Source organism: Pyrus communis, chromosome 11, assembly GCF_041283825.1.
Source record: "Pyrus communis isolate YQ-2024b chromosome 11, ASM4128382v1, whole genome shotgun sequence".
In the NCBI taxonomy this organism is placed as follows: domain Eukaryota; kingdom Viridiplantae; phylum Streptophyta; class Magnoliopsida; order Rosales; family Rosaceae; genus Pyrus; species Pyrus communis.
The window spans coordinates 30,281,001-30,306,066 of NC_142575.1; the positions used below are offsets into that span (position 1 = coordinate 30,281,001).

The window sequence follows — 25,066 nt, forward strand, 5'->3', positions numbered from 1 at the left end:
TACTTTTAAGTTCCTGGTGAAAAGATGGAACTACTCACCTTTTGGTAACATTAAGGAGCGAAAAACCAAATTGTTTAACGAACTCAGTAACGTCCAAGAGAGTATTATGAGTACTACTGCCACTGGTAATAACATCAGTGATTTACAAACTGAAGCTCGGAACAAGTTTTAAGAGAGGAGGAAGTAATGTGGGCTCAAAAATGGTGCATATTAGGTAAATTGAGGTCTTGGTGTATTTTCCAAATAGAAGGAACCAAAAACACAGCACCATCTCAACGGCGTTACTCGTCAAATAAATTGCAACTGCAACCAAGGAGAAACACCACTCCTGAAGCCAGCTTCCATATCGTGCATAATAACAAGTATGTTTTCTTCTAGAATTTCCAAAATAAACAGGAAGAACTATAGTCCATACATATCACTGCAACAACCAGTTTCATAACATGTCTTACTTTTCCAGAGAATTCCATTGTTTGTCTAGCTTTCTGTGTGTCGAGTATTGCTGCAACCCCAACCCTCTGTTAGGTTCATAAATACCCCTAACGAAAGAGAAAAATTACGAGTGTTGATTTATAAATGTATTAGCTGATTTATGGGGTGAATTAATCTGAGCCATTAGATCATAGTCTAGTTGGCATCTTAGATTAGATTGTATTGAGTCATAAGTCATGACAAGTGTAATGATCTTAAGCAATTAGTTATGGATGGATGGTTGAGATCAAGTTAGGTAATGATGTATGAGAGAGAGCTCCTCTCTCTAACAGTAATATTCCCTCACACTTTGTGAGTGATGTAATCGAAGAAGCTATTACACAGAAGAAGAAAAAAACCTCTCTCTAAAATTCTCTCTAAATTTTCTTGGATTTCAATGGTGATTGTTCTTTGTAAGTCATAATCTCAGCTTGATAATAATCCATTGAATTCGTACGCTTAAATTTTACATTCTAACATGGTCTTAGAGCCAGGTTAGATCATCTGAAACTGGGCGTGAATCTGTGATTCTAGGTAGTGAAGAACTCGAGTTAAATCGAGCTTTGCTGCTGCAAATTTGAAGGGAGAAAATCTCTGTGAAACTCGATTACAAGTCTCATATGGCTGGATTGAGCAGTGATGATCTTCGAGCACCGATGTTCAATGGAGACAACTTCAATTTTTTGACAAATCAAGATGAAGAGGATATTCCGGTCACACGAACTCTGGGATATAGTAGAGAAGGGTTTTGCTACTTCGGCGAAGAAGGAGGAGGATCTCACTGCAACGGAGAGCAAGCTATTGGGAGAAAATACTGTCAAAGATGCAAAGGCGCTTGGCATTATTCAGGGGGCGGTTTCTGATCAAATATTTTATAGAATCGCCATCCAAGAGACTGCAAACGCAACATGGAATGTGCTAAAACAAGAGTTAGTAAGAGATAAACATTTGAGGTCTATGAAACTCCAAGGCTTACACCGTGACTTTGAATACACTAGAATGGGTGAAAATGAATCACTCTCTACGTATCTAGTTAGGTTGTTTGATTTAATCAGTCAAATGACAAACTATGGTGAAGATATTGGTAATCAAAGAATTGTTCAGAAACTGTTGATAAGCTTACCTAGATCTTATGATAGTATAGCCTCTGTGATTGAGAATACTAAAGATCTAGAGACAGTTAATGCTCAACATGTGGTAGCTATTCTAAAGGGGTATGAACAAAGAATTGATAAGCATGTTGATAATCAAACTGAGAAGGCTTTTGCTAGTTTAAATGTGGCTCCTAAGGATAATAGGTATAATGGGAATCAAAACTTCAAGCCTCAAAAGAATTTGAAGTCAAAAGGCAAAAAGTGGGTTAATAGGCCTACTAATCAAGCTGGAAAAGCTAGTGGAACCTCTAAGGGAGCTAAGAACTCTTGTAAGTATTGTGATAAGCTTCACTTTGGTGAATGTTGGTTCAAGAATAAACCTAGATGTCATAATTGCAACCAGTTGGGTCACATTGCTAAGGACTGTAATGGTAAGAAGGATAAGGGAAACCAGCATGTGAACTTTGCAAATCAAATTGAATAAACTCCCATAATGTTCTTTCATGTAATAATGCTATTGTGCAAAGATGTTAAGATATATAGTATATTGATAGTGGTTGTAGTAACAACATGACAGGGAAAGAAGACTTGTTAGACATTGACAAGAGATGTGAAGATATATAGTATATTGATAGTGGTTGTAGTAACCACATGACAGGGAAAGAAGACTTGTTAGATATTGACAAAAGCATAACTGTGGAGGTAGAAATGGGCACATGGCAACTTATTGATGTAACTAGAAATGGACATTTGTTGGTTGAGACCAAGCAAGGCAAAAGATACATTAAGGAGGTTATGTTGGTTCTTGGATTGAAAGAGAATTTGTTAAGTATGGGGTAGATGATGGAGAGTGGTCATTACTTGGTGTTTTGGAAGGACTGATGTATGTATCTATGATGACTACACATGCACTAATCTTATTGTGAAGGTACCTATGAAAGGTAATAGATGCTTCCCACTTAAACTTCAACCAGGAATGCAAATGGCAATGAAAACTAGTATTTGCCAATTTGCTGAGTTATGGCATAAGAGGATGGAGCATTCAAACATGAATGTTTTGAAGTTATTGTAGGAACAATACATGGTAGTTGGTATGCCAGAGTTGAAGAATGCAAGTGGTATTTGTGAAGGTTGTGCTTTTGGGAAGCATTGCAGAGATTCATTTCCAAGCATAACCAATTGGAGAGCTTCACCACCACTAGTATTAGTGCATTCAGATATATGTGGTCCTATGCAAACATTAACCAAGGTTGGGAATAGATACTTTCTCACCTTTATTGATGACTGTACTAGGATGAGATGAGTCTATTTTCTAAGAAATAAATCTGAGACCTTTAGTGTGTTCAAAGCCAATGCTGAGTTGCAAAGTGGATACAAGCTGAAAATACTGAGAAGTGATAAAGGTGGTGAATACACCTCCCTTAAATTTACTAAATTCTGTGAAACTCTTGGACTAGAGAGGCAACTCACCGTTGCCTACTCACCTCAACAAAATGGGGTGGCAGAGGGAAAGAATAGAACTTTGGTGGAAATGGCAAAATGTATGTTATTTGAGAAGGGTATTCCACTTGAATTCTAGGCAGAAGCAATCAACACTGCAGCTTATATTCTCAACAGAAGTCCAACCAATGCATTGAACATAAATACTCTATTTGAAGCCTTCAGTAGGAGAAGGCCAGGGATCAAGCATCTAAAGGTGTTTGGATGTCTATGTTACGCTCAACTTCCAAGCCAATTAAGACATAAGCTAGATGTAACTAGTTCTAAATGTATTTTTCTAGGATATGGAACTTGTGAAAAGGGATATAGGCTCTATAATCTTGAAACTGAGAAGATGATTGTCTCCAGGGATGTCATATACAATGAAGATGCTAGTTGGAACTGGAACTCTAGGGCTGTGAAGCATGTGAATATCTTTGGAAAATATGAAGATCAAAGTGTACACTGTGATGCAGGGAGCACAAGTATAAATGAAATTGAAGGTGATGACACTAATGGTTTCTTACAAGATCAAAATGATCAAGTAAATGTTGATTCTGTTACTCCATATTCTCAAGTTGTTTACACAAGTCCACAAGAATTTGATCATACACCTCTGAGATTCAAGAGTTTAAATGAAGTATATGAGAGATGCAATTTGTGCATAGTTGAGCCTGAGTCTTTTGAAAAGGCAGCAATGTTTACTGAGAGAGAAATGATTGAGAAAAACTCTACTTAGGAGTTAGTTGACAGACCTTCTGATAAACCAATCATTGTTGTCAAGTAAGTTTATAAGACTAAATTGAATCTAGATGATTCAGTGCAAAAGAACAATGCTAGATTGGTAGTCAAATGTTATTCCCATAAGCCAAGAGTTGACTTCAATGAAACCTTTGCACTAGTGGCAAGGTTAAACACCATTAGGACCTTGATTGCCTTGGCAACTCAAAAGGAATGGAAACTGTTCCAATTGGATGTCAAGTCTGTTTTCCTTAATAAGACTTTACATAAAGAAGTATATGTTGATCAGCCATTGGGATTTGTTGTGAAATGACAAGAAGATAAAGTGTACAAGTTGAATGAGGCATTATATGGTCTGAAACAAGCCCCTAGGGCTTGGTATGATGAAATTGACAATTATTTCAATAAAGCTGGTTTTGAAAATAGTCTAATTAAGGCTACATTATACTTTAAGGCCAGTGATAAAGGTATTCTCATTGTTATCTTTATATGTAGATGACATTATCTACATTGGAAGCTCAAAAAATATGATGCAAGAGTTCAAAATGGAGATGATGAATCAGTATGAAATGTCTGATTTAGGTCTATTGCACCATTTTCTTGGTTTGGGGATTGTTCAAACTAAGAAAGGAATATTCATACATCAAAAGAAGTATGCCAAAACATTGCTTGAAAAGTTTAGGTTGAATGATTGCAAGGCGGTTATCACACCTTTGGTAGTGAATGAGAAACTGAGTAAGATTGATGGTAGTGAAAGTGCTGATGAGGGTCTATATAGAAATATTGTTGGTAGTTTGTTGTACTTAACAACTACAAGACCAGACTTGATGTATGCAACTTGTTTACTAGCTCAATTCATGCATAGTCCAACTAGAAAACACTTGGGAACTGCCAAGAGAGTCTTGAGATATGTACAAGGGACTTTGGACTATGGGATTGAGTATGTCAAAGGCAAAGCAGCTAAGTTAATTGGCCATTGTGATAGTGATTGGGTAGGAAGTAAAGATGACATGAGGAGTACATCTGGATATGCATTTAGCTTTGGTTTAGGGATATTTTCTTGGACCTCTGTGAAGCAATGCAGTGTAGCCTTGTCCACTGCTGAAGCCACAACACAGGCAATTTAGCTAAGGTTTATACTAGATGACTTTGGAGAAGAACAGGTTGACTTTGGAGAAGAACAGGTTGAAGCAACACCTCTGCTTTGTTACAATACCCCAGCTATTGCCATACCAAAGAATCCAGTTTTCCATCCAAAAATCAGACACATCAACATAAGGTATCACTTTATCCGAGATGCAATACAAGATGGAACCATTGATCTAATATACTGCAAAACAGAAGATCAATTGGCAGATATATTTACTAAAGCCTTGGCAAAGGATCGGTTTGAAACTCTCAGGAAGGAACTTGCAGTGAAATCAGCTAAACATTTAGAATGGAGTTTTGATTTATAAATGTATTAGTTGATTTATGGGGTGAATTAATCTAAGTCATTAGATCATAGTCTAGTTGGCATCTTAGATAGATTGTATTAAGTCATAACTCATGACAAGTGTAATGATCTTAAGCAATTAGTTATGGATGGATGGCTGAGATCAAGTTATGTAATGATGTATGTGTGTGAGAGAGAGAGAGAGAGAGAGAGCTCCTCTCTCTAATTGTAATATTCCCTCACACTTTGTGAATGATGTAATCGAAGAAGCTATTACACAGAGAAAAAAAAAAAAAAAAAACCTTTCTCTAAAATTCTCTCTAAATTTTCTTGGATTTCAATGGTGATTGGTCTTTCTGAGTCAAAATCTCACCTTGATAATAATCCATCGAATTCATACTCTCAAATTTTACATTCTAACAACGACCACATAAAAACACAAGAACTAAACAGTTACTCTGCACTTCCCGCCACTCACACTATTTAACTGTTTCCATCCCCGGCAAAGGTCGACCACGACCAGGACAAGATGGCCAAGACAGAAGTACGTAGCTGAGTTATGGTGTTAATTTCTTGATTTTGATTTTCTGGGTGTTTCGTGGTAATGTAGCTGAGTTATGGTGTTAATTTCTTTATTTTTTATTCAATAATACTAAGGATAACCAAAATTTTAAATTAAATTTGTAAACCAAAAGATGTGTCACTAATAGGAAATAAGCATGTTAATCAGCTTATGTAATAATCTAGTCATCAACAACCACATCATTTTGATTTGTAAATTTAATCTAACGAATTTGGTTTCCCTATAATTATCCTTTTTGGTTTTTGTGTTTCTCGCTAATCACGCACGATATATAGGGAAATAAGGGCAAGAAGCATGAAAACGACGAACTCGAGGTAAATTTCTCTTCTTTTTTTTTCTTTTTCTTTTTTTTTTTTTTTTGTCATTTTCGTATTTATTTAGTTTTAGTTTCTCTTTTTTCTTTAATGGTTGGAGTATCTTAAACAATGTGCGAAAACGTGAAAATATATGGTGTCACTATTTTTTATTTTACTTCTTTTTTTTTTTTTTTGCAGGGGTAAGGTTGGATTGATTTTTATATCAAAATAATAATAATAGATGGGACGATGAAATTGTAAAAGAATAAAGGAAACAAAAAAAAATTTAAAACAAATGTTAGAATAATTAAATTTGTAGATAAAATTTTGTAAATTAAATGATATAGAAGTTGATGATTAGATTAAATGTTGATAAATGTGTTTATTTCTTATTAATAACATATCATTTAATTTCTAAATTTTGCCTACGAATTATCTTCTAGCATTACTCATAAAAATATGGTGAAAAATCCACACATGGACCCACAAAAAAAGTGAAAATTTTAAAGGCAAAAAAATGTAGTTTGGCGAAATTCCAACCGTAAAACCCCAATTCGTCTTTCTCAAACTTTGATTTTGAACTTCCATAAAATTCTCACCAACCCCCGACATTGTTTTCAGCCGATTTGACGCCAGCAGCAACGTTGATAGCCTTTAACTTCAAGTTTCTCTGTTGCTATGATTTTTTTTGTTTTGGAATTTGATATGTATTTTCTATGTGTTTGTTATGTTTTTAGTAGATTGATTATGTATCTAGCTTGAAAATATTTAATCCAATCGCGCTCCTTATGACACTGCCATCTAAAGAGGTTGGCTTAGATTATTCCATGAGTGTTAGAGATATTAGTATTTGTGATCAGTGTAGTGTGCTGATTTAGTTAGCATTGTACTCATGTTAATCAAGTAATGAAATACAGTTTTGTCAACTCAAAATCTTCTCTGTTTTCAAAAGTATTATAATACAAGTACTGGATTGCTAACTAGCTTACTTTGATTGGAGGTTTATTGTATGGCCAATCGTGCTCCATGATAAAATCGAAAACATCGTATACGTAGCCGCCCTCCTTCTCAAATGAAAGCTACTGTTTCGGCTTTGGCCTCCACAGTTTTCTTGGAGCCCTATCCACAACGTGTTCGACAGATAGCTCAACTCAGACTCCCTTTTCTTTAAAGGAGAGTGCTTCAACGCATTCCACAGCCGCTGTTGCCCAACAGTTGGCTGCGAGTGAACATTAAATATAGTGTTTTAAAAAATTGATACAAAAATCATGTATTTTTGTTTTCAGCCGATTTGACTCATGGTAATTAGTAGTCTGTTAATCAGGTTTTGTTCGGGTAATTAGGAACAGATTTTGTTCGGGTAATTAGGGCTCAGTTAGTGTCTCCCTCCGAACAAGGTTTCATAGGTTTTAGGGTTTAGTTCGCAACAGTAGGGCGCGTTCAGTTCACAGCACAAATGCAGTACCTTCTTAGAATTAATTTTTTGCAAAGTACTAGCGCAAGTAGTAACAGCTTGCCAGTTTGTCGTTTGAAGCGATATATCTCTTTATAAACTGCCACAGCTCATATGTCAGGATCTGTTCTTCTAGCGAAGGTGCATCTATGAAGCTCAAGTCCAAATCAGATTCCTGAAAACAAACAAAATCTGATTATCAGAGCCCTAATTACCCGAACAAAACAAAACCTGATTATCAAAGTCCTAATTACCCAATTTGAAATATTTTACCCTAATGGAAAAGGAATGTTACCAATGCCGCTCATTCCAAAATGTATCGTCGTCCATTTTTGTCATTGTCCTCGTCTTCGTCGTAAATCTATATTTGGGTGATGGTGGCCATACTGGAGCTGGTTACAGGAGAGAGATGTACGGGGCATGTTCGAGAGGTACGGAGAGAAAGATCAATGTACGGGGGTGTGTTCAAGAGGCAAGGAGAGATGGGGTGCAGAGGTGTAAGAGGTTAGCTAGGGTTTGAGTTCTAATATAAGTTAATGGATGGAGATAGATTAAATGGGGTTATGGTCGGTCGGTGCACTGGTGGTGGAATAAATGAAAGGTGGCTTGCAAGGTGGTGGTGGTGCTCAAAGCACGTAAGGCAGACAGACTAAGTTCCAATATTATGTTTAAAGTGATGGGTCTGAAAGTACATGCAGAAACCACCGGTTGATAACCTAGCCTACCAACTACAATGTCACATTAAAAGTGCTCTACAGGATCCGCGGAGAAAAGGAAAAAAATGGAGAAACAGAATTTGTGTGTTTGACTAAATGTAAAAGTGGGTAAACCTAAGAAATGACTTTCATATGAGACACAGGTATGTGAACTGATAAGGGAGACAAATTGGGAACACATGTGTCCGTTTGCTAACTAACAAAATTATGTTAACGAAACTAAACTGTAAGGAAAATTAATGAAAATAACTTGAAAACTTTGAATTTTAACGATAAGGACAAAATAAAGGGGAAAATGAATAGTTTCAAGATTGATTTTTTAGTGTAAAAATGTGATTTTTCGTAAAAGTAAACAGTACCAAAATCTTTTTGTTAAAGTTGATTAATTCGCACTCGTTCTCTCCATCACCTGCGCCTTCAGATTAAAAAAAAAAATTCAACTAAGTAAAGGCTTAATTGGATTAATATGGTAGTAGGAAGATAACCTTGGTAATAAATAAATAAGGATTTAAGTCCTTGTGATGAACTCTATTAGGATTTTGGCCAAAAATTGAAATTTTCATCAACTTCTTGTTAATTGTTAGCACATGATGGCCTCACATGCTAACAATCGATGGAGAGTCCTGTTTTAGTGTCATATATGTGGCTCACATGCTAATAATTAACGAAGAGATGACAGAATTTTTAATTTTAGGTCTAAACCCTAACAGACCTAACCACAGAAGTTTAAATCTGAAGTTTTTTACCACATAAGCTATATTCCAACTACCTTATCACAATGGGGACTAATAAGTAAGGCCAAATCAGATAAATGATCCATGTGGTCATAAGGTATTCGGAAGATAGCCCTTGTGCTAAAAAAAAAAACTTAGATTTAAACCCCTGCGGTGTACTTCGTTAGCAAATTTAGTCCAAAAGTGATTATTCCGCTAACTATCTGTTAATACATGGGTAAAATTGTACTTTGACGTGTGCACCCTCTTCTTCCTCATCTTTATATTGTCCAATGTATAAGAACAAGGTCTGTAATTTGTACTTTCACAACGCCATGTTCGAGAAGTATGGATAAGAAGAAGGTTTGTAATTTGTATTTGTACAACACCATGTCTGATTCAAATTCAATCAGCATAAACTTGCCAGCACAATGTCATGTCAGTTTGTTTCAAATTATCTTGTCAATCGTTGTATCGCAATCACAAACAGATTAAGAGGTCTTCGATTCCAACTCCAGTATCTACCATTACAAAAGTAGAACACAAAATCGAACCAAACGAAAATCATCATAACAGCTTTCGAATAAATTTCGATTTCTTCGAAACAAATCAAAGCTTCCTCCCAAAAACGTGATTTCTTTTCAATTCTCCACAACTTCATTAGAAAATTAAAGCAATAGGCAAAACCATGCATTCAATTTGAAGTGAAATTCAGCAACTTTACCATGGTCAAGCGTCATAGGAAAGTCGGTCGAGCAATCTGGCATCATCGAAATCTCAGTGAAGAAACCGAGAACCTCATCCATTAGTCTTGGCACGTGACCACCGCCATTATCAACAGCTTCACCTTCTTCTACAGGTTCGTTCTAAAGCTGCAGTAAGCCCGAAGCGGGCTTGGAGATCTCAGTGACGGCTTTCTTGTTGTTCGTAGAAAGCAACAAGAGGACAATCTTGAAGCTTCCTACCGATCTCAATGACGGCTTTCTCAGAACTGGTTTTGTGAAAATTCAAATTACAGAGAGACGAGGAAGAGTGCACATGTCAAAGTATAATTTTACCCATATATTAACAGATAGTTAACGAAAAAATTACTTTTAGACTAAATTTGCTAACAGAGTACACTACAGGGGTTTAAATCCGAATTTTTTAAGCACAAAGACTATCTTCCGAATACCTTATAATCACAGGGATCGTTTATCCAATTTGGCCAACAAGTAATAATCCAATTAGGCCAAGACTAAATGTGGGCACTTCATTTGGGAAGGATGGGTTTTTCGAAGAGTGACACACTCTAACTCAGATATTCATGTTGACACCGAAACCAAAACATGTTGACTGATACTTGAAAAGTGACGAAATCATAATATGCATGTGATGTGTAAAAAGTACTAACAAATTAAAGAAAGAGTACAAAAACAAAACGAGTATAACGCTTTCAATTCTTATTTTATTTTCCTAGCGCTTTCAATTCTTATTTTATTTTATTTGCTGGTGCTTTCAGTTCACCAGCTATCATCAACAATAAATCAACAATAAAATAAGAACTGAAAGCACTAGGAAATAAAATAAAATAAAATAATACCCCTCTGAAGTGAACATTTTCATTCTGTTTTTAGCTTCGCTGCTTTCGTTTTAAAACATTACAGTGCTATACAATTCTAGCTCTTTTTTCTTTTTCTTTTTTCCGAACAAATTCCAGTTTTAAATGGCTAATTAAACATAAATTACTTTAAAATAATTAATTAAAAAAATAACTGCAATACAAACAATTTGGAATTGTTACAGTGAAACCTATACGAGCAGTCCTTTTGATCCTTCACCTCTTCACGATTGGAGAGTGAAACGAATCTGACATTTCAGCTCCAAAAGAGCTGCTAGGCCGGCCGGGCTTTATGTACAAAAACATTCTTGCCCGAGACGAAGTATATATCAAGCATGCCATCTCTTTTCTTTAGTCCGATCTCGGCCGATTCGACCCACCTTTTTTGGTATTGTACAATGGTAAGATCCATCCGGACCCGTGTTTGCTTCTTCCGTAACACCGCCAATATAGTATGAACAGAGCTACCATGACACCGGCTGGGATAGCCCATCTGCCTCAAAACAAAGAACAAATTAAAACACAACTTGACTTGCAATCCAAGCAACATCCTGAGGACTGAGTAGGAGGAGGGTTTTGTTACCTGTCTAGATCAAGGACGGGACTGTAAACCAGTGTTTCCCAAGTGGATACTATTACATGCCAAACGGAGTTGTAGTAAAGAGACTCTGCAGACCAAAACATCCTCGTGTATGTCTCTAAGAAGATGAAGAGGATCCAGGCCCCGATTTCTATCAATATAAACTTTATGATGAACCGGCCAACGACCACCATGACAAGGGAGAAGGCGACCAACCAATTGAAGAGCCGGTGATTGTATTCTTTTATAAATAGAGAACGTGACTTCCCCAACATCTGCGAATCAAATCATATACATCGTATAAATGAGCTTTTGCACCCAACGGGGAAAAATGAAGACAAGGGGAAAAAATGGAGGACACAAGGTATGCCTGACCTTCATCATGCGAACCTCATAGTTTGCTTTTGCAGGTCCAATACACTTTTGCGCAAAACTTTGGTTGCACTGCAGGAAACCTGCGTTGAATTTTGCCATGGAAGGAAGCCTGAGAACTTGAAGTTGGTCCATTTTATCCTCACATCTGGTATACAATGCCTCACAGAGCTTTGAAGATTGATATTCGTTTGCCATGACCACATTCTTAAACACCTAAACAAATCCCAGAGTTTAAGCAGCAAAGTCATGTTAAAAAAATTGCAGGATGCGTAGCTGGTGCAAGTGAGGGTGCCAACAAAATATGTAAAACGTGACGAGGAAAGGGGTATAGGGCTACTATTACAAAGTGGATATACCTTGTCTACTTCTTCTTGTAGTTGCTCGACTGACTTCTTTGCATGGTGACGGCCAAAATGTTGCTCCTCAAAAAGTTTCATCACTTCCTCCATGGACTTTTCATGGTAGTCTTGCACAGATTGCTCTACGAGAGGTAAACTGAGTTTTTCCATCCTTTCATGGTACAGATTTAAGCATCTCTCAAGAATACCCTTGTTGAAAACCTCCACCAGAGAGCCTGTTGATGGGATCTCCCCCTTGTTCAACGCTTCAAGAATCTGATAGAAGAAATAATTAAAAACACACACACACAAATAAACTAAAAGAACAAATGTAGGTAGGATCCCTTATTTTTCTTGTCCTCAATTCCTAATAGATGGAATGCCACACAACATAAACTTTATGAAACTTAACGATTCTCCTATCGTAGCTGATTTTAACCAACCAACATTATAATATAACAGGTACCTGCTCCAGAAAAGATACAAACTCCTTTCCACTTAGAGTTCTTCCCTGCACAATCTTTGGACGGATGATACTAGAAACAAGCTGTTTTAGTTGTTCCTTTTTCTTAACATACAATGGGTCGAGCTCACCATCCTTCATGTCGCAGAGTTTCGTTCGGTCAAGGTGAGGCTGTTTGAAAAGTTTGGAATCACCACAGAATCAAAACACTTGACAAACAAATAGAAATATATCTACAGGAAAGGGAAGTTTAAATTGATTGGCATAGCAATCCTAGTCAACCATGTTTCACATGTACCTCTCCCTATCAAATGAGAGATGCAGTGATAGCAATAACTTGAATTATAAATTTCTGTAATCATAAAAACTTTCCCGATACAAAATATAGTATTCCCAGAGCAAGGAATATCTAAATGCAATGAATAGGCAGGGTGCAGGTGTGCAAAGATAAATATCTTCCATCTCACAAGCCTTAGGGCAATTGAAAACAACTCAGAATCCAAAACTTCAATTTTTGTTTTCCCTACCCTTGGAAACATAAAAGAAAGTACATGCACAATATTACAATATTATGGATTATTTTGTATGGGCTAAAAACAACGCTTACTTTATCAACAGTGAACTCAAGTGACTTAATAAAAGTTAAGATGACCATGTAGCATGCATAGCACCTAAGAAATCATCAACTATTGCACTCGATAAAAAATAAAGCTTGTCCAAAACATGCCAACGTCAAGGAAACTCTACACAACATCTTGTCCATTTTTAACAAAAAAATCTAAGGATTTGCTGTAAATGTGTAATGCTGAGAAGCTTTATTGAACAATCACCCAACTAAAATATAAAACCAAGAAAATGAATGCAAAAACAGCTGAAAATAGGAAAACCCATACTTGTGGTAAACTGAAGGCTGTGCTATTATCACCCATAATAGCCAAAGAATCTCGGATCTGGTTGACCTGATAAAGACACAAAAAGGGTTCACTTTCAATCCGTGAACAGCAATATCTCAGCGGCAAGTGATAATATAAGGGTGAAAAATACCATATCAATATTTTTGTTGCCTGCAATGTCACAAAGAACCCACTATTAAATCCATGGAAACAAATAAAGAAATAAATAACTTGTGCTTTTATGTATAAAGCATAGAGGGAGGGAAAAAACACTAACCATCCTTGTTAGGGACATGAAGGAGAGCTTCACGAACCATTTCTTGCACAGATTTCCCTTCTGCAGAACAACACCAGAATGTCAATCTATGAGCTTTCTGCTGGAAGCTTGGAAAAAAAGGGTGGATAGGTGAAAAAACAAATCTTGGTAGACTGTCATTGCAACTTCTATGTTGCTCATATTTAACTTGAACAAACATGTTATAGGCATTTCTCAAACTTACGTAAAAAATCACGCTGGATAAGCCACAATAGTTTTGCAGGTTCAAAAGCAACATCTTGTCCCTACAAAACAATCCGACTATTCACATGTAAATTATTGCAAGATCTTACAAGCGAGGAACAATGATTTAAGGGATTGGAACTTACCTTCACTCTATTTGCCACATGAAATTTGCAACCAAGAGCAAACATGTCAGTTTTGATAATAGAGGGAACAAATTAAATACAATATCAAGAAGGAATAAAAGAAACTGTGGACCTTCCATAAAATTCTTCAGCAAGCTCAACAGCAAAAGACAACCGGGCAATGTCAGCTTCACGGATCTACAGAATGACAACCAAAGAGATAAATCATATAAGGCAAACTGGGCTTGAACAATAATGGACCAAGGAGAACAAGTACATGCTTCTAAGACGCCACACGTTGTACAACTCACCGTCTCAGCCAGGTTATAAACAAGGACAGAACTCATAACAGTTGCCAGAGCAAAAATCCTGCAAAAGCATACTCAGAGACCCAGCAGAATATACAAAACTTGAATGACCATCAAAGGAAAATTGAAGATTACATGATGACTTGAAGATTACCGGTCATCATATACGTTTGACTTCCCAACACTTTCAAATCCCTCAGTATCAAGGTAAAAAACTGAAGTTTTCACTCCATCAATATCCAATTCTATTGGGGTTCCCCATACCCAAATCCCTGTAAGAGGCAAATAGCCACCGTAAATATATCTCTCAAGAAACAATAATGCACATCCACGATATCAAGGTTGCATCTAGATTTACCTTTTGTCTTTGTGTCACGCATATGTCCAACACCAAACCCTGTGGGGAAGGCGTTTAAAAATTAAAACTTAATGGTTGTTATATTGTTCAAACCCAACAACCAATGCATAAAGATTAATCAAGCAAGATCCACAATGAGAAGGCAAGAGTTTTATAACTAAAAGGAGTAAAGACTACACCTTCATAACAAGAAAGGGATAGCAGTTGGTTGAGCAAAAAAGATTTTCCCGAGCGGTATGGTCCAATTACCTAAGAAGACAACCATTTGAATCGAATCAAGATGTACACAGAAGAAAAGAAAGTTTGCTTTACCGAGGGAAAAGTAAGACAATAACTTTAATCGTAATCTGTAGTCATATTTGTATGCATGGAGACTGAAAACTACTGCCCTGTAGCCTACATGATACTACTACACCTCTGCAACAGTGAGTCATTCAACTCTAGCTAAAACTAAATATCCAAAGTTCGGTAAGATTTCCAAAATTAAAAGATCACTGTATAATCTTTTACTATTACGTAATAGACATTGATATCAGTTTAACTCTAGCTACGAGGAAGATCAATTGCAACTATTATAGATGCTAAGGAGAACAGGTTTAAGTCTTACGGCAACAGCTGCAATTGGATTTGTTATTCTTTCAATGGCCTCCAACCCTTCCCTTGAAAGACGAAGTTTCGTATGACCAGGATCAGGTTCCACAATAGGAAATCTGTATGTGCAATATTACACAAACATTAGCCAAATACGAAGTACATAACATTGGCAGAAAAACAGCGACAACGGTTAGGCAGCAAGTAATCTCAAAATTAAGGTGACATAAAGTGACTCAGGGGTCGACAAGGTTTTCAATATCGGATGCGAAAAATCACAGCACCGCACAATTGAGGCAGGGAGCATAGTTTCTTATGATGTTCGTTTTCCTCGTTATAGTCTCTCATTAGTCATTAGGAACATCCTACCTACTACGAGAGCAAAAACAATATTTAACCTTCACAATCCAGAGCACGTTACAATCATATCCAAAATTGGTGACTATCAATTGGCTCACAAAAAAATTAAAAAAAGAAGCACACTGTTCATATGAAGCGGATTCACATACTTCATGCCGTAAACAAAACACTAAACGACATAAATCAGCTAAAAGTTCCCAACTTTTCAGTATTTTGGAAGAACTTTTCCAACTTCCTCAGGTTTCTGAAACTTGTATTTAGAATCACCAAATGCACTCTCAGATCTAAAACAAAAGTTTCCAAATTTATTCACTAAGCATAACAACTGCATTGCAATATTGTTCACCATGATCAAAATTCTACTCCAACTATCCAAAAAAGTCAAAAGCCAAATGCTGTTTCGAGCTGACCCCATTGGAACCAGATTTCTCCCACCAGCAAAAAGAAAAAAAAAAAAAAAAGCACCAAACTTTAAATCCAAAAAAACAGAACTTGCATCACAGAAATCACTTACGCCTGGTGGAAATTCTCGATTGCGAGCGACCCAGATGCGAAAAAGCAGACAACAATCGAAAACACAAAACCCCAATTAGATATGGTCATGGAAGAAGCAGTGGTGGTGGCAGGGACCTTCATCGGGCAAATGTGGTGGAGTTACAGGCGGGTTCACGGAACTGTGTGCACGGAGCAATCATGGGGGTGAGAAAAGCAATCGTGTTAAGCAGAGAAAGGCAGTGGTGGGATCTGGGGAAGACGAAGAGATGAGTGTACGTTAAGAATCGTGCAACCACACGATGGCGGTTCTTCTGAGAGGGGAAAGCTTTCAGGACAGTTGGGTTTTTGTCCCGAAAAGCATGGGATTCCTGCCCTAAGAGACGGGAAGTGGTCTGATTGGGGTTTAAGTTTGAATTGACGGATGAGTCCTCGGAGTTTGGAGTTTGGACGGGCGAGGAGGAAGGGTAGGTTGGTAATTTTATTAGGATTTGGCATCTGGGAGAGAACTGGATTCTGATTGGTTATGTGTACGTTGCTGTTTGTCACTTTTGTTCCAAAACGAAACTCCATGTCTTTCCAACGTTAAATTGGTTTGGTGAAGATTTCGACCAAAAGCAGTAGAAGTTCCCTCCTTTGAATTTGGAGCTTCGATCTGATAATATTAATGTGAAACACTTTAAAAATCAAACTATACAACAAAAATTCATATTTATACTCTGATAATAATTTGAAAAAATAATAATCAGGCACAATTGCAATTAAATATAAAGTTAGAATTAGAATTTTAGTATTACTATTTTCATTTATATATTTTTTTTATTTAAAATATGATTAGTATGTACCATAGGTTACCTAAAAAATTGTTTAAAGGGATCAATAGATACCTAAGTCACCATTTTTTGGTCTTTAGGTTTTTTATTTAACGGGTACGTACCAGTGATACAAAAAATGAGAAATTGGTCGTTTCACTCTTCGAATTATTATCCAATTGAAATTGACCTTCTGAACTTTTTTTTTTTTTGGGTAAATTAACCCTTGAACTATTTGCAATTAGCCAACTAACCCCTCACCGAGATTAGATGAAATTTCATCCGCTTTGCTGTCAACTGCTGGCATTCAGCACGTGATTCACTCTTGAAAGTAAAGTTGTGCCAATATTTGCGCGGCAAAGTAGATGAAATTTTATTGAATTTGATTGTAAGGGGTTAATTGGCTGATTTGAAATAATTCAAATGATTAATTTACTAAACAAAATAGTTTAGCTAGTCAATTTTAATTGGAGCAATAATTCAGGAGTCAAATGACAGTTTACTCAGAAACTTTCGTTATGCTTATAGCAAAAGTGCTTTTTTCTTAAAGTAGTTGTGATACTTTTACAAACGGACTTCAACAAAGTACCCGGCCCTATCAGTTGAACCAACAAATAGATCTCATCCTCCTACCACCTGGGCTTGTCCTAGTTTTAATCCAATAGGGAAGTCTCTTGGGCCTGGCCTACGCTCTGCAATTTAGAAAGCCACAGCCATCAAAATTTAGTGGGTTTTTTAGCCAAAATGGTCCCTGAGATTTGTATAACACATCACTTTGGTCCCTAAGATTGAAAATCAATAGAAATGGTCCCTGAAATTGTCCACCATCCATTATTTTGGTCCTTCCGTTAAAAACTCTGTTAAGTGTCCAGGAGCTCTTGGCCAGAAGTTTGGGCAATTTTCAAAGTTTCGTAACTCAATCGTTTCTTAACCAAATTCGACCCATAATATATCAAAATGAAGATAGGAAAGTGTAGAACAAGATTATACCTATTTAGAAGCCCAATAGTTGCTGAAGATGGCCGGAAAATAGTCTGAAAGGTTACTAGTTCGCAGGAAAACTAGAAAACTCACCGGAAACTGGGTAAACTTTAAACGTTCATAACTTTTTCAATACTCAACACAATCAAGTGATTCAAAAACGAAAATCATACTTCTCAACGAGACGAAGATAATGGTACCTTTCTCGAGGGATAATTCGTTGTAGTTTGGTCGAAAAATGGCTAACTCGAGACCAAGACTGCCACTTTCTAGCCGTTTTTCCAGCCAAACCATGACGATTTAGCATCAAGAAAGATACCATTCTCTTCATCTCGTCGAAACGTATGATTTTTGTTTTTGAATCACTTGATTTTGTTGAGTATTGAAGAAGTTATGAACATTTAAAGTTTATCCAGTTTCAGACGAGTTTTCCAGTTTTTCCGCAGACCAGTCACCTTTCAGGCTATTTTCCAGCCATCTCTAGAAACCATTGGGCTTCCAAATAGTATAATCTTGTTCTACAGTTTCCTATCTTCATTTTGATATATTATGGGTCGAATTTGGTTAAGAAACAATTGAGTTATGAAGTTTTGAAAATTACCTAAACTTTCGACCAAAAGCTCCGGGACACTAAACAGAGCTTTTAATGAAAGGACCAAAATAATGGATGGTGGACAATCTCAGGGACCGTTTCTATTGATTTCAATCTCAGAGACCAAAGTGATGTGTTATGCAAATCTCAAGGATCATTTTGGCTAAAATGCCAAATTTAGTGAGACATAAGACGTGTTAACTAAGGCTAACGTCATCAAAAAGGTTTTTGAATTATAATTCCATGGTACCCAAGAATTAGAAGAAATTGTAGAAATGATCTCTCAACTTTAACCTGATTAGACTAATGGTCTCTTAACTAAAAACCATGATCATTGGTCCCTTAAATCATCAAAATGTGCAATTATGGTCATTTTCATCAACTTCGTTTGAACTTCCATCAAAATGAGTCATGTGTCAAGCACATAAGGTTGAATCATGGGGCAAATTATGGAAACTAAATGAGAAAAATTGTAGTAATGGTCCCTCAACTTTAACCCAATTGGTTGAAATGGTCCTTCAACTTTAAAGCAATTGGAGTAATGGTCCCTCAACTTTAACCCAATTGTAGCAATGGTCCTTCCAACAAAGACTAATGTTGACGGATATCTTATGGAGTTGATGAAAATGATCTTTAATGCACGTTTTGATGAGTTACGGGACCAACAATCATAGATTTTTAGTTGAGGGACCATTACTCCAATTGGTTTAAAGTTGAGAAACCATTTCTACAATTTATATCGCAAAGGCTCTTTGTCTTTGGGATATTATTTAATGTTTGCATGAAGAGTAAACCAAACATTTGGTTACAAGAAGAGTAATACTAGGGAGACAACATTTGTAAATCAAATTTTATAAAATCAAATGACATAAAAGTTCATGATTGGATATTACAAGTTTTGATTTAACGTGTTTATTTCTTACTGATGACACATCATTTGATTTGCAAATTTAGTCTACGAATTTAGTCTTTCTACATTCCTCTTATAAGAGTTGTTTAGGCCTATGGTGTCTATTGTGCACGGATGGTGTACGTCGATACAAGGGGCAGAGCCCCAACAAAACTATTTTTGCTACATCATGACCAGATGACTAGATGTCAATGACATATGTAAGGATCAACAAGTCACATGTCCCTAGCCGTCTACCTAAAAACTCTATCTTTCTCCCAACCAAACCCTAGTCGTTTACCCTCATCGATGCCGGTCTCTAGCTATGGCTGGGGGCCAATGACAGCCTCTCTTTTTCTTTTCCTAGCTCTTCCTCCCTTCCTTTTCCACCCCCTTCCCTCGTGTTTTCACTCCCTCCCCCTTCCCCGTGACACCCACTCCCCCACGCGTCTGTTCTTTCCGTTTCACTTTATCCCCATTCCCTGTGCCAACCACTCAGCCTCTATTTAGCTTCCTCTATCCTCGTTTTCTTCTCCTCCACCTTTTTATGCACGGTTGTCCTGCATTTTCATGTCTTCTTCCCAGATCCGAGTTATGCCATTCTCAAAGTATTCTTTTGATTTGGGTTTGATTCAGAGCTTGGGTTTGGATTGGGGTTATTTGGTGGGTTGAAGCCATTTCTATCCTCATTTTCCAATGTTGTGATGCTTCCATCTCTTGATTTTTGAACGCACCGCCTCCTACGCCTATCCACTGCTACACCACCTGGGTTGTGTTATTGTTAGGATTGCATTGCCTTGGGCAGTTTATCCGGAGTTGCATTGCCTTGGCTTTTCCAAATCTGGGTCTATTGTCATCAGTGTCTCGACGTGCAGCTCCGCTACCTTGGTTTTGACTTGCTGATGGGACCATCCAAATTAGGGGTGGGCAAACGAGTCTAGGAACCGCGGGTCAGGGCGGGTAATGGTGGTTCGGAGCAAGTACGGGGTGGGTCTAATTTTTTTTTAAGAAGAAATGGGGCAGGGTAGTGGTATTTATATGGCAGGGTGAGTCCAAATCTATAGAAGCACGGGTCCTCGGCCTAGCTCGTTTCTGAAAGGGAACGAATGGAATCTGCAATCTGGATGGGATTTGTTTATCGTCTCCGAGTGACCTAGCCGTCCTCTTTCTATTCCCACTCCTATCTCTCCTCGCAAACCACCATTGTCACCTATCATCGTTGTCGCGACTATCACCACCCCATCATCGTCACAGAAGCTTCAGGATTTCACCTAGCAAAACAGAACCCTATACTTCGACGGGATTGGAGTTGGGGCCTCCGTCTCCAAAGGCAAGAAGAAATTTTTGGAAGATACCCACAAGATTGTTTCTTGCTTACAAGGCCAGAAATCAAAGAAAGTAAAAAAATTTGCTCTAATCATTTATGGGTTTTGCTGTAATTTTTTTTTTTTTTTTGTATTACTTTCTTTTTATGTTTTAATTGATTTTGTTTTTGGTGCAAATCTGTAGGCATTTTTTGGGGTGTATGATGGACATGGTGGGAAGAGGGCTGCACATCTGGTCGTAATCTGCTCGGTTCTGCCATGGATGGTGTGTTGGAGGAGTTGCGACGGTGGCGGGGAGGCGAGGAGGCAAGGAGGAGCAAAGCCGGGGTTGTTGGGGGTGCTGAGTTGGCAACAGAGAGAGGATGAGGATCAAGGGAGAGGCCTAATAGCAAGGGAGGTAATAATGGTGGGAAACAAGGTGGGTTTTCGTGGGAAGGTGAAGACGTCAGCGGAGACGCTGGGGAGGGAAAACGAAGAGGATGACGAAGACCAGATAGGCGTGAGTGAAGATTTGGACCCATAGGAACCGACCCGTTTCAACAGTCCGGGTTAGGTCCGGATCCCATTTTGAAAAATCCAAAACCTGCCTCGCCCTGCCCCATTTTATTTATAAGTGGGTTCGGTCCGGTTCCTTCAATTTTGGGCCCTGCCCTGCCCGTGCCCACCCCTAATCCAAATATGTGCAATGGTCTTTATTAGGATTGGCTCATCATACCATCGGAAGGTGCTGCCTTGTGGCTTCTTTCTCGGAGTAGTTTGTTTAGTAATGAGTTGAACAACGGACCTCTTTTCGATGTAGTCTAGTTGTCCACTCGTCTTTGTGCACCGTGGTGGCGCTTTTTGTTTTGGTTAAATTGGCCTTCGCCTTTGTGTGATGCACTTTGTTGGTCTCGTTTGTCAACAATGACTTGATGTGGTCTTACTCTAACGCAATGACTTTTTGTGGCCTCGCAATTCAACGATGACCATTGTGGTTGCCTGTATTTCTCTGATGCGGCTATCGTTTATTGTGACAGATCTGTACTGGTAACACTTGTGCGGTTGGCAATTGTATGTTTGCTCTTGTGGTTGTCTACTAAGGGTTTACTCTTATTTGCCTGTTTGTGCAAATTCACTCCAAATCAATTGATTGGTCACTAGAGCTATGTACCAAATGACACCCTTGTAATTGTTTGTGTTAATTAATGAAATACTACGCTATCATTTCCTGTAAAAAAAAGATGTATGCGAGAATCAAAACTTACATACATTTACAACTAACAGTATACTCTCGTTGTTTATACATATATAACGACGACCGCTAAGGTAAGTCGCACACACATATGACGTATGCGAGAATCAAAACTTCCGTACATTCACAATTAACAATTACTTTTGCTATTTATACATATATAATGACCAACTAAAGTAAGTCGCACACGCGTGATGCATGGTTCTTATACAGACTCATATATTCGAGCGTGGGCAAACTAACAATATTCCTATACAACAATACAATGACATACACGTGAAGTGTTCGAGTGTGAACAAGTCTTTTGCTGGTGGGAATGGTGGCAGATTGAAAAGGTTAGTGTTAGGTCAATTTCTTACATCAGTACTGCTCCCATACAGCAGGGAATGGCATCATATACCAAATCCCACAGGTATGGCTTGATCTTCATCTGCATAAACCACAACAGAAAGAAAGATGTTTGGACACATTCTTTGAATGCCAAAAGCAAAACCCTACTACTTTGACAAACAAGTCCTCAGCAGAAGCTAGGGTTAATAAAGCTTGCTCCAGAAACCCTAGCAGCATCAGGACATGATTTTCTCATTCTGTATTCTTGGAAGTGGTCCATATCGACAGAAAAAAAATTACAGTACTGGAAGGAAAGTATGTGTGTTTTGATCAGCAGACATGAACCGAAACTCTCGTGTCCCTTTGCACCGACGCATGCAAAAGAACAAAGGTTGAATTACACTAACATTTTGTTTCTGTAATTTTTAGCTTTTGTCACGGTAATTTTTTATGGCATTTTCTTCTTGTTGTATTGTCCCTATAGTGCGATTAGTCGGTTTTTCAAATGAGAAGACGTGCACAAAAGTTGATGGAGAAATCTACTTAATTGGCGGATTGGACTAAAAAAATAGAACTATAAAGAATTTTGTATTTTAACTAAACAAAAGGAACCGTCAATGCACCTGTTAGTAATTAAACCATTCTTAAATTTTCAAGATTAGGACTTAGTTTCTATCATTTTCGTTGATGATCAACAAAAATATCGTCGATATATAGTGATTAAATCACTATGTAGATGTAGGTTATATTGTACAGGGAGACTTGCTACCTTTTTAAGAGTAAAGTAGGGAGCCTCTCATTCTAAATCATAACCATTTTACTCTCTTAAAGTCACAAGCCTTTTCGTACAATGTAACCTACATTTACACTGTGAAAACGAAAACAACGCCAACTTGGACATAACTTCAATTGAGGTTGTTGAACCACGACATGTCATTGTGTTTTTTAAATTTGTCTAATTTACTCTCGGATTTAAGTTGATATAACTTTTACATACCAATAATAATCGTAAATTAGACTGTCGATATATATATCAGTGAAAATCGACCTATAAAACCTTTGCATGGAGGAAACTGCAAACACAGTAAACAAATTGGATTATCAGTGCAATTAGACCAAGAAAAAACAAAAGGCACCTTCCTGATCTCTTAATTAACTAATTTACGTTTGTATTTTGTTCTTAAAACAAGGGACTTTTATGACGGTAAAATAATAGTGTATGTAGTGGACTGTGAAAAGAACCATCCTTCTGCCAGATGGTGAATAAAAATTGTATGTTGAGGACAAAATCATAGCAGCCTGCAACTAGCAGAGGGCCTTATTTGCCTCCCAAGATTGCAGAATCCCAAAGTCATCTGAGCACTCCACTATAACCCGAACACTGACTACTTTATACAAAAGCCATTTCGCATTTCAAAAAGTTTCAGAACTTGCTTCATATACCTAGCTTCCTTATTAACAAACTTAATTGGCTAGGGTTTATGTCATTCTAAAGACCTTGGCTTATTTATTTATTTTCACCTTTGGAATTTTAATTAACTACTCGATGGATGTTCGAGCACTGCTCCAGCTATCTAAAGGAGAACTGGATATTGCTCGAAAGGATATCGAGCAACTATAAACACTTCAACAATGTATGCACAGAATCATATCTAAATTGTCGACACTTTTATGTTAAATTTATCAAGAATTTATATCATCCTCGTCTTCTGTAGAATCGAATATGAAGCATTTTTCAACTAAACAAAGATAGATGCATCTGGACCAAAATACCACTTTGTTTACAAAATTAATCGTTTAGGTAGGTCACTTGAAGAGGCATGAAAATGCCATTCTGCTAATTACAATTGACCTTGCCCTCTCACGAAGGAACCAAAAAATCAAAATGCCTAGTTTCGTGGTCCAGGAGCGAATAAGGGCGCAGGAAAAAAAAATGGACCACCTCTCGCATTGAAAAATTTTAGTTAAAACTAGGAAAGCACATATGGTACGTGGATAAGTGTGAGAATTTTTTTAGAAGAAGCAATTTTTCAGTATCTCAGAAAAACAATTTGGTATACCAAGTGTAATAATACAATTGGTTGAAAATTAATTTTTTCATGTTTTTAACCAATTATTTTATTACTTACATTGTATCGGACTATTGTTCTAGTGCACTGAAAAATCTATCATTTAAAAAGGAAAACTTTGGATAATGGAGAGTTTTAAACGTGATTAACATTAACTTTAGCCAATAATCAAAGATCTTTGCAAGCTTCACCAAATTGGTTTATCCCAAGCTTAATCCCACAAGTAACCCATTATTTCAAGGATAAGCTTCCAAAATTTTATTTGCGATTGAGTTAACTAAGAGTGGGTGGGAAGTTGCTTTCACAAAGTAGAACATTGGTCTCAAGCATTTGGACATTGGCTTAGGGGAATTTTTCTGCCGTAATAGCTACACCACTAAGTGATACTATTAGTTTTTTAGAATAAACTTACTTGACGGATACCGTTATAAATATTGTTTTGGATTGCTTTTAATAATCTGAATTGTCTAGTTTATAACTCTTCACCAAAAGTTTATTTTTGCATAACATCAGGGCGTTTCCAAGGAGAAAATGCAAATTTGAAATGCAAAAAATCATATTTACACCCATTTTACATTTCCAGCAAATGTAAATGAAAGTTCTATCTCGGTAGGCTCCAGATTTGAGATCTCATTTAACTTTCTCACTTTAATTAGTGGGACTCATTACAAAAATATGTAAAAAGAATGTGAACTTAAGTTTTTATCTACATCTTCCTGCCAAAACGTCTAATTTACATTCCGTCATTGGAGAAATTTTCAACAAAAAGAAAAATGTAATAAAGAGATGTAAATTGAGATCTCATTTAGTTTACTTTGATTAGCAAGACTCATCATCAAAAGATGTAAAAATAAATATAAATATAAGTTTTCAT

General features: G+C 37.1%; 2 protein-coding genes across 2 annotated transcripts; one reads left to right on the top strand and one right to left on the bottom strand.

The window, feature by feature from the left end:
- Nucleotides 1-1,167: 1,167 nt before the first annotated feature.
- On the top strand, nt 1,168-3,783 carry LOC137741857 (uncharacterized). Its single transcript, XM_088680348.1, has 2 exons — nt 1,168-1,996; nt 3,347-3,783. Exons 1-2 carry the CDS (start codon nt 1,168-1,170, stop codon nt 3,781-3,783), a joined length of 1,266 nt encoding a protein of 421 aa, XP_088536474.1.
- Nucleotides 3,784-10,705: 6,922 nt separating this feature from the next.
- Nucleotides 10,706-16,341, bottom strand: LOC137742552 (uncharacterized). Its single transcript, XM_088679883.1, has 16 exons — nt 15,986-16,341; nt 15,128-15,230; nt 14,700-14,769; nt 14,521-14,559; nt 14,317-14,434; nt 14,166-14,223; nt 13,981-14,052; nt 13,731-13,791; nt 13,508-13,567; nt 13,382-13,401; nt 13,231-13,296; nt 12,341-12,508; nt 11,893-12,150; nt 11,537-11,749; nt 11,165-11,436; nt 10,706-11,074 (listed from the first exon to the last, which is right to left on the bottom strand). The coding sequence occupies exons 1-16, from the start codon at nt 16,105-16,107 to the stop codon at nt 10,933-10,935; spliced, it is 1,842 nt and encodes a 613-aa protein (XP_088536009.1). The 5' UTR covers nt 16,108-16,341; the 3' UTR covers nt 10,706-10,932.
- Nucleotides 16,342-25,066: the final 8,725 nt, after the last annotated feature.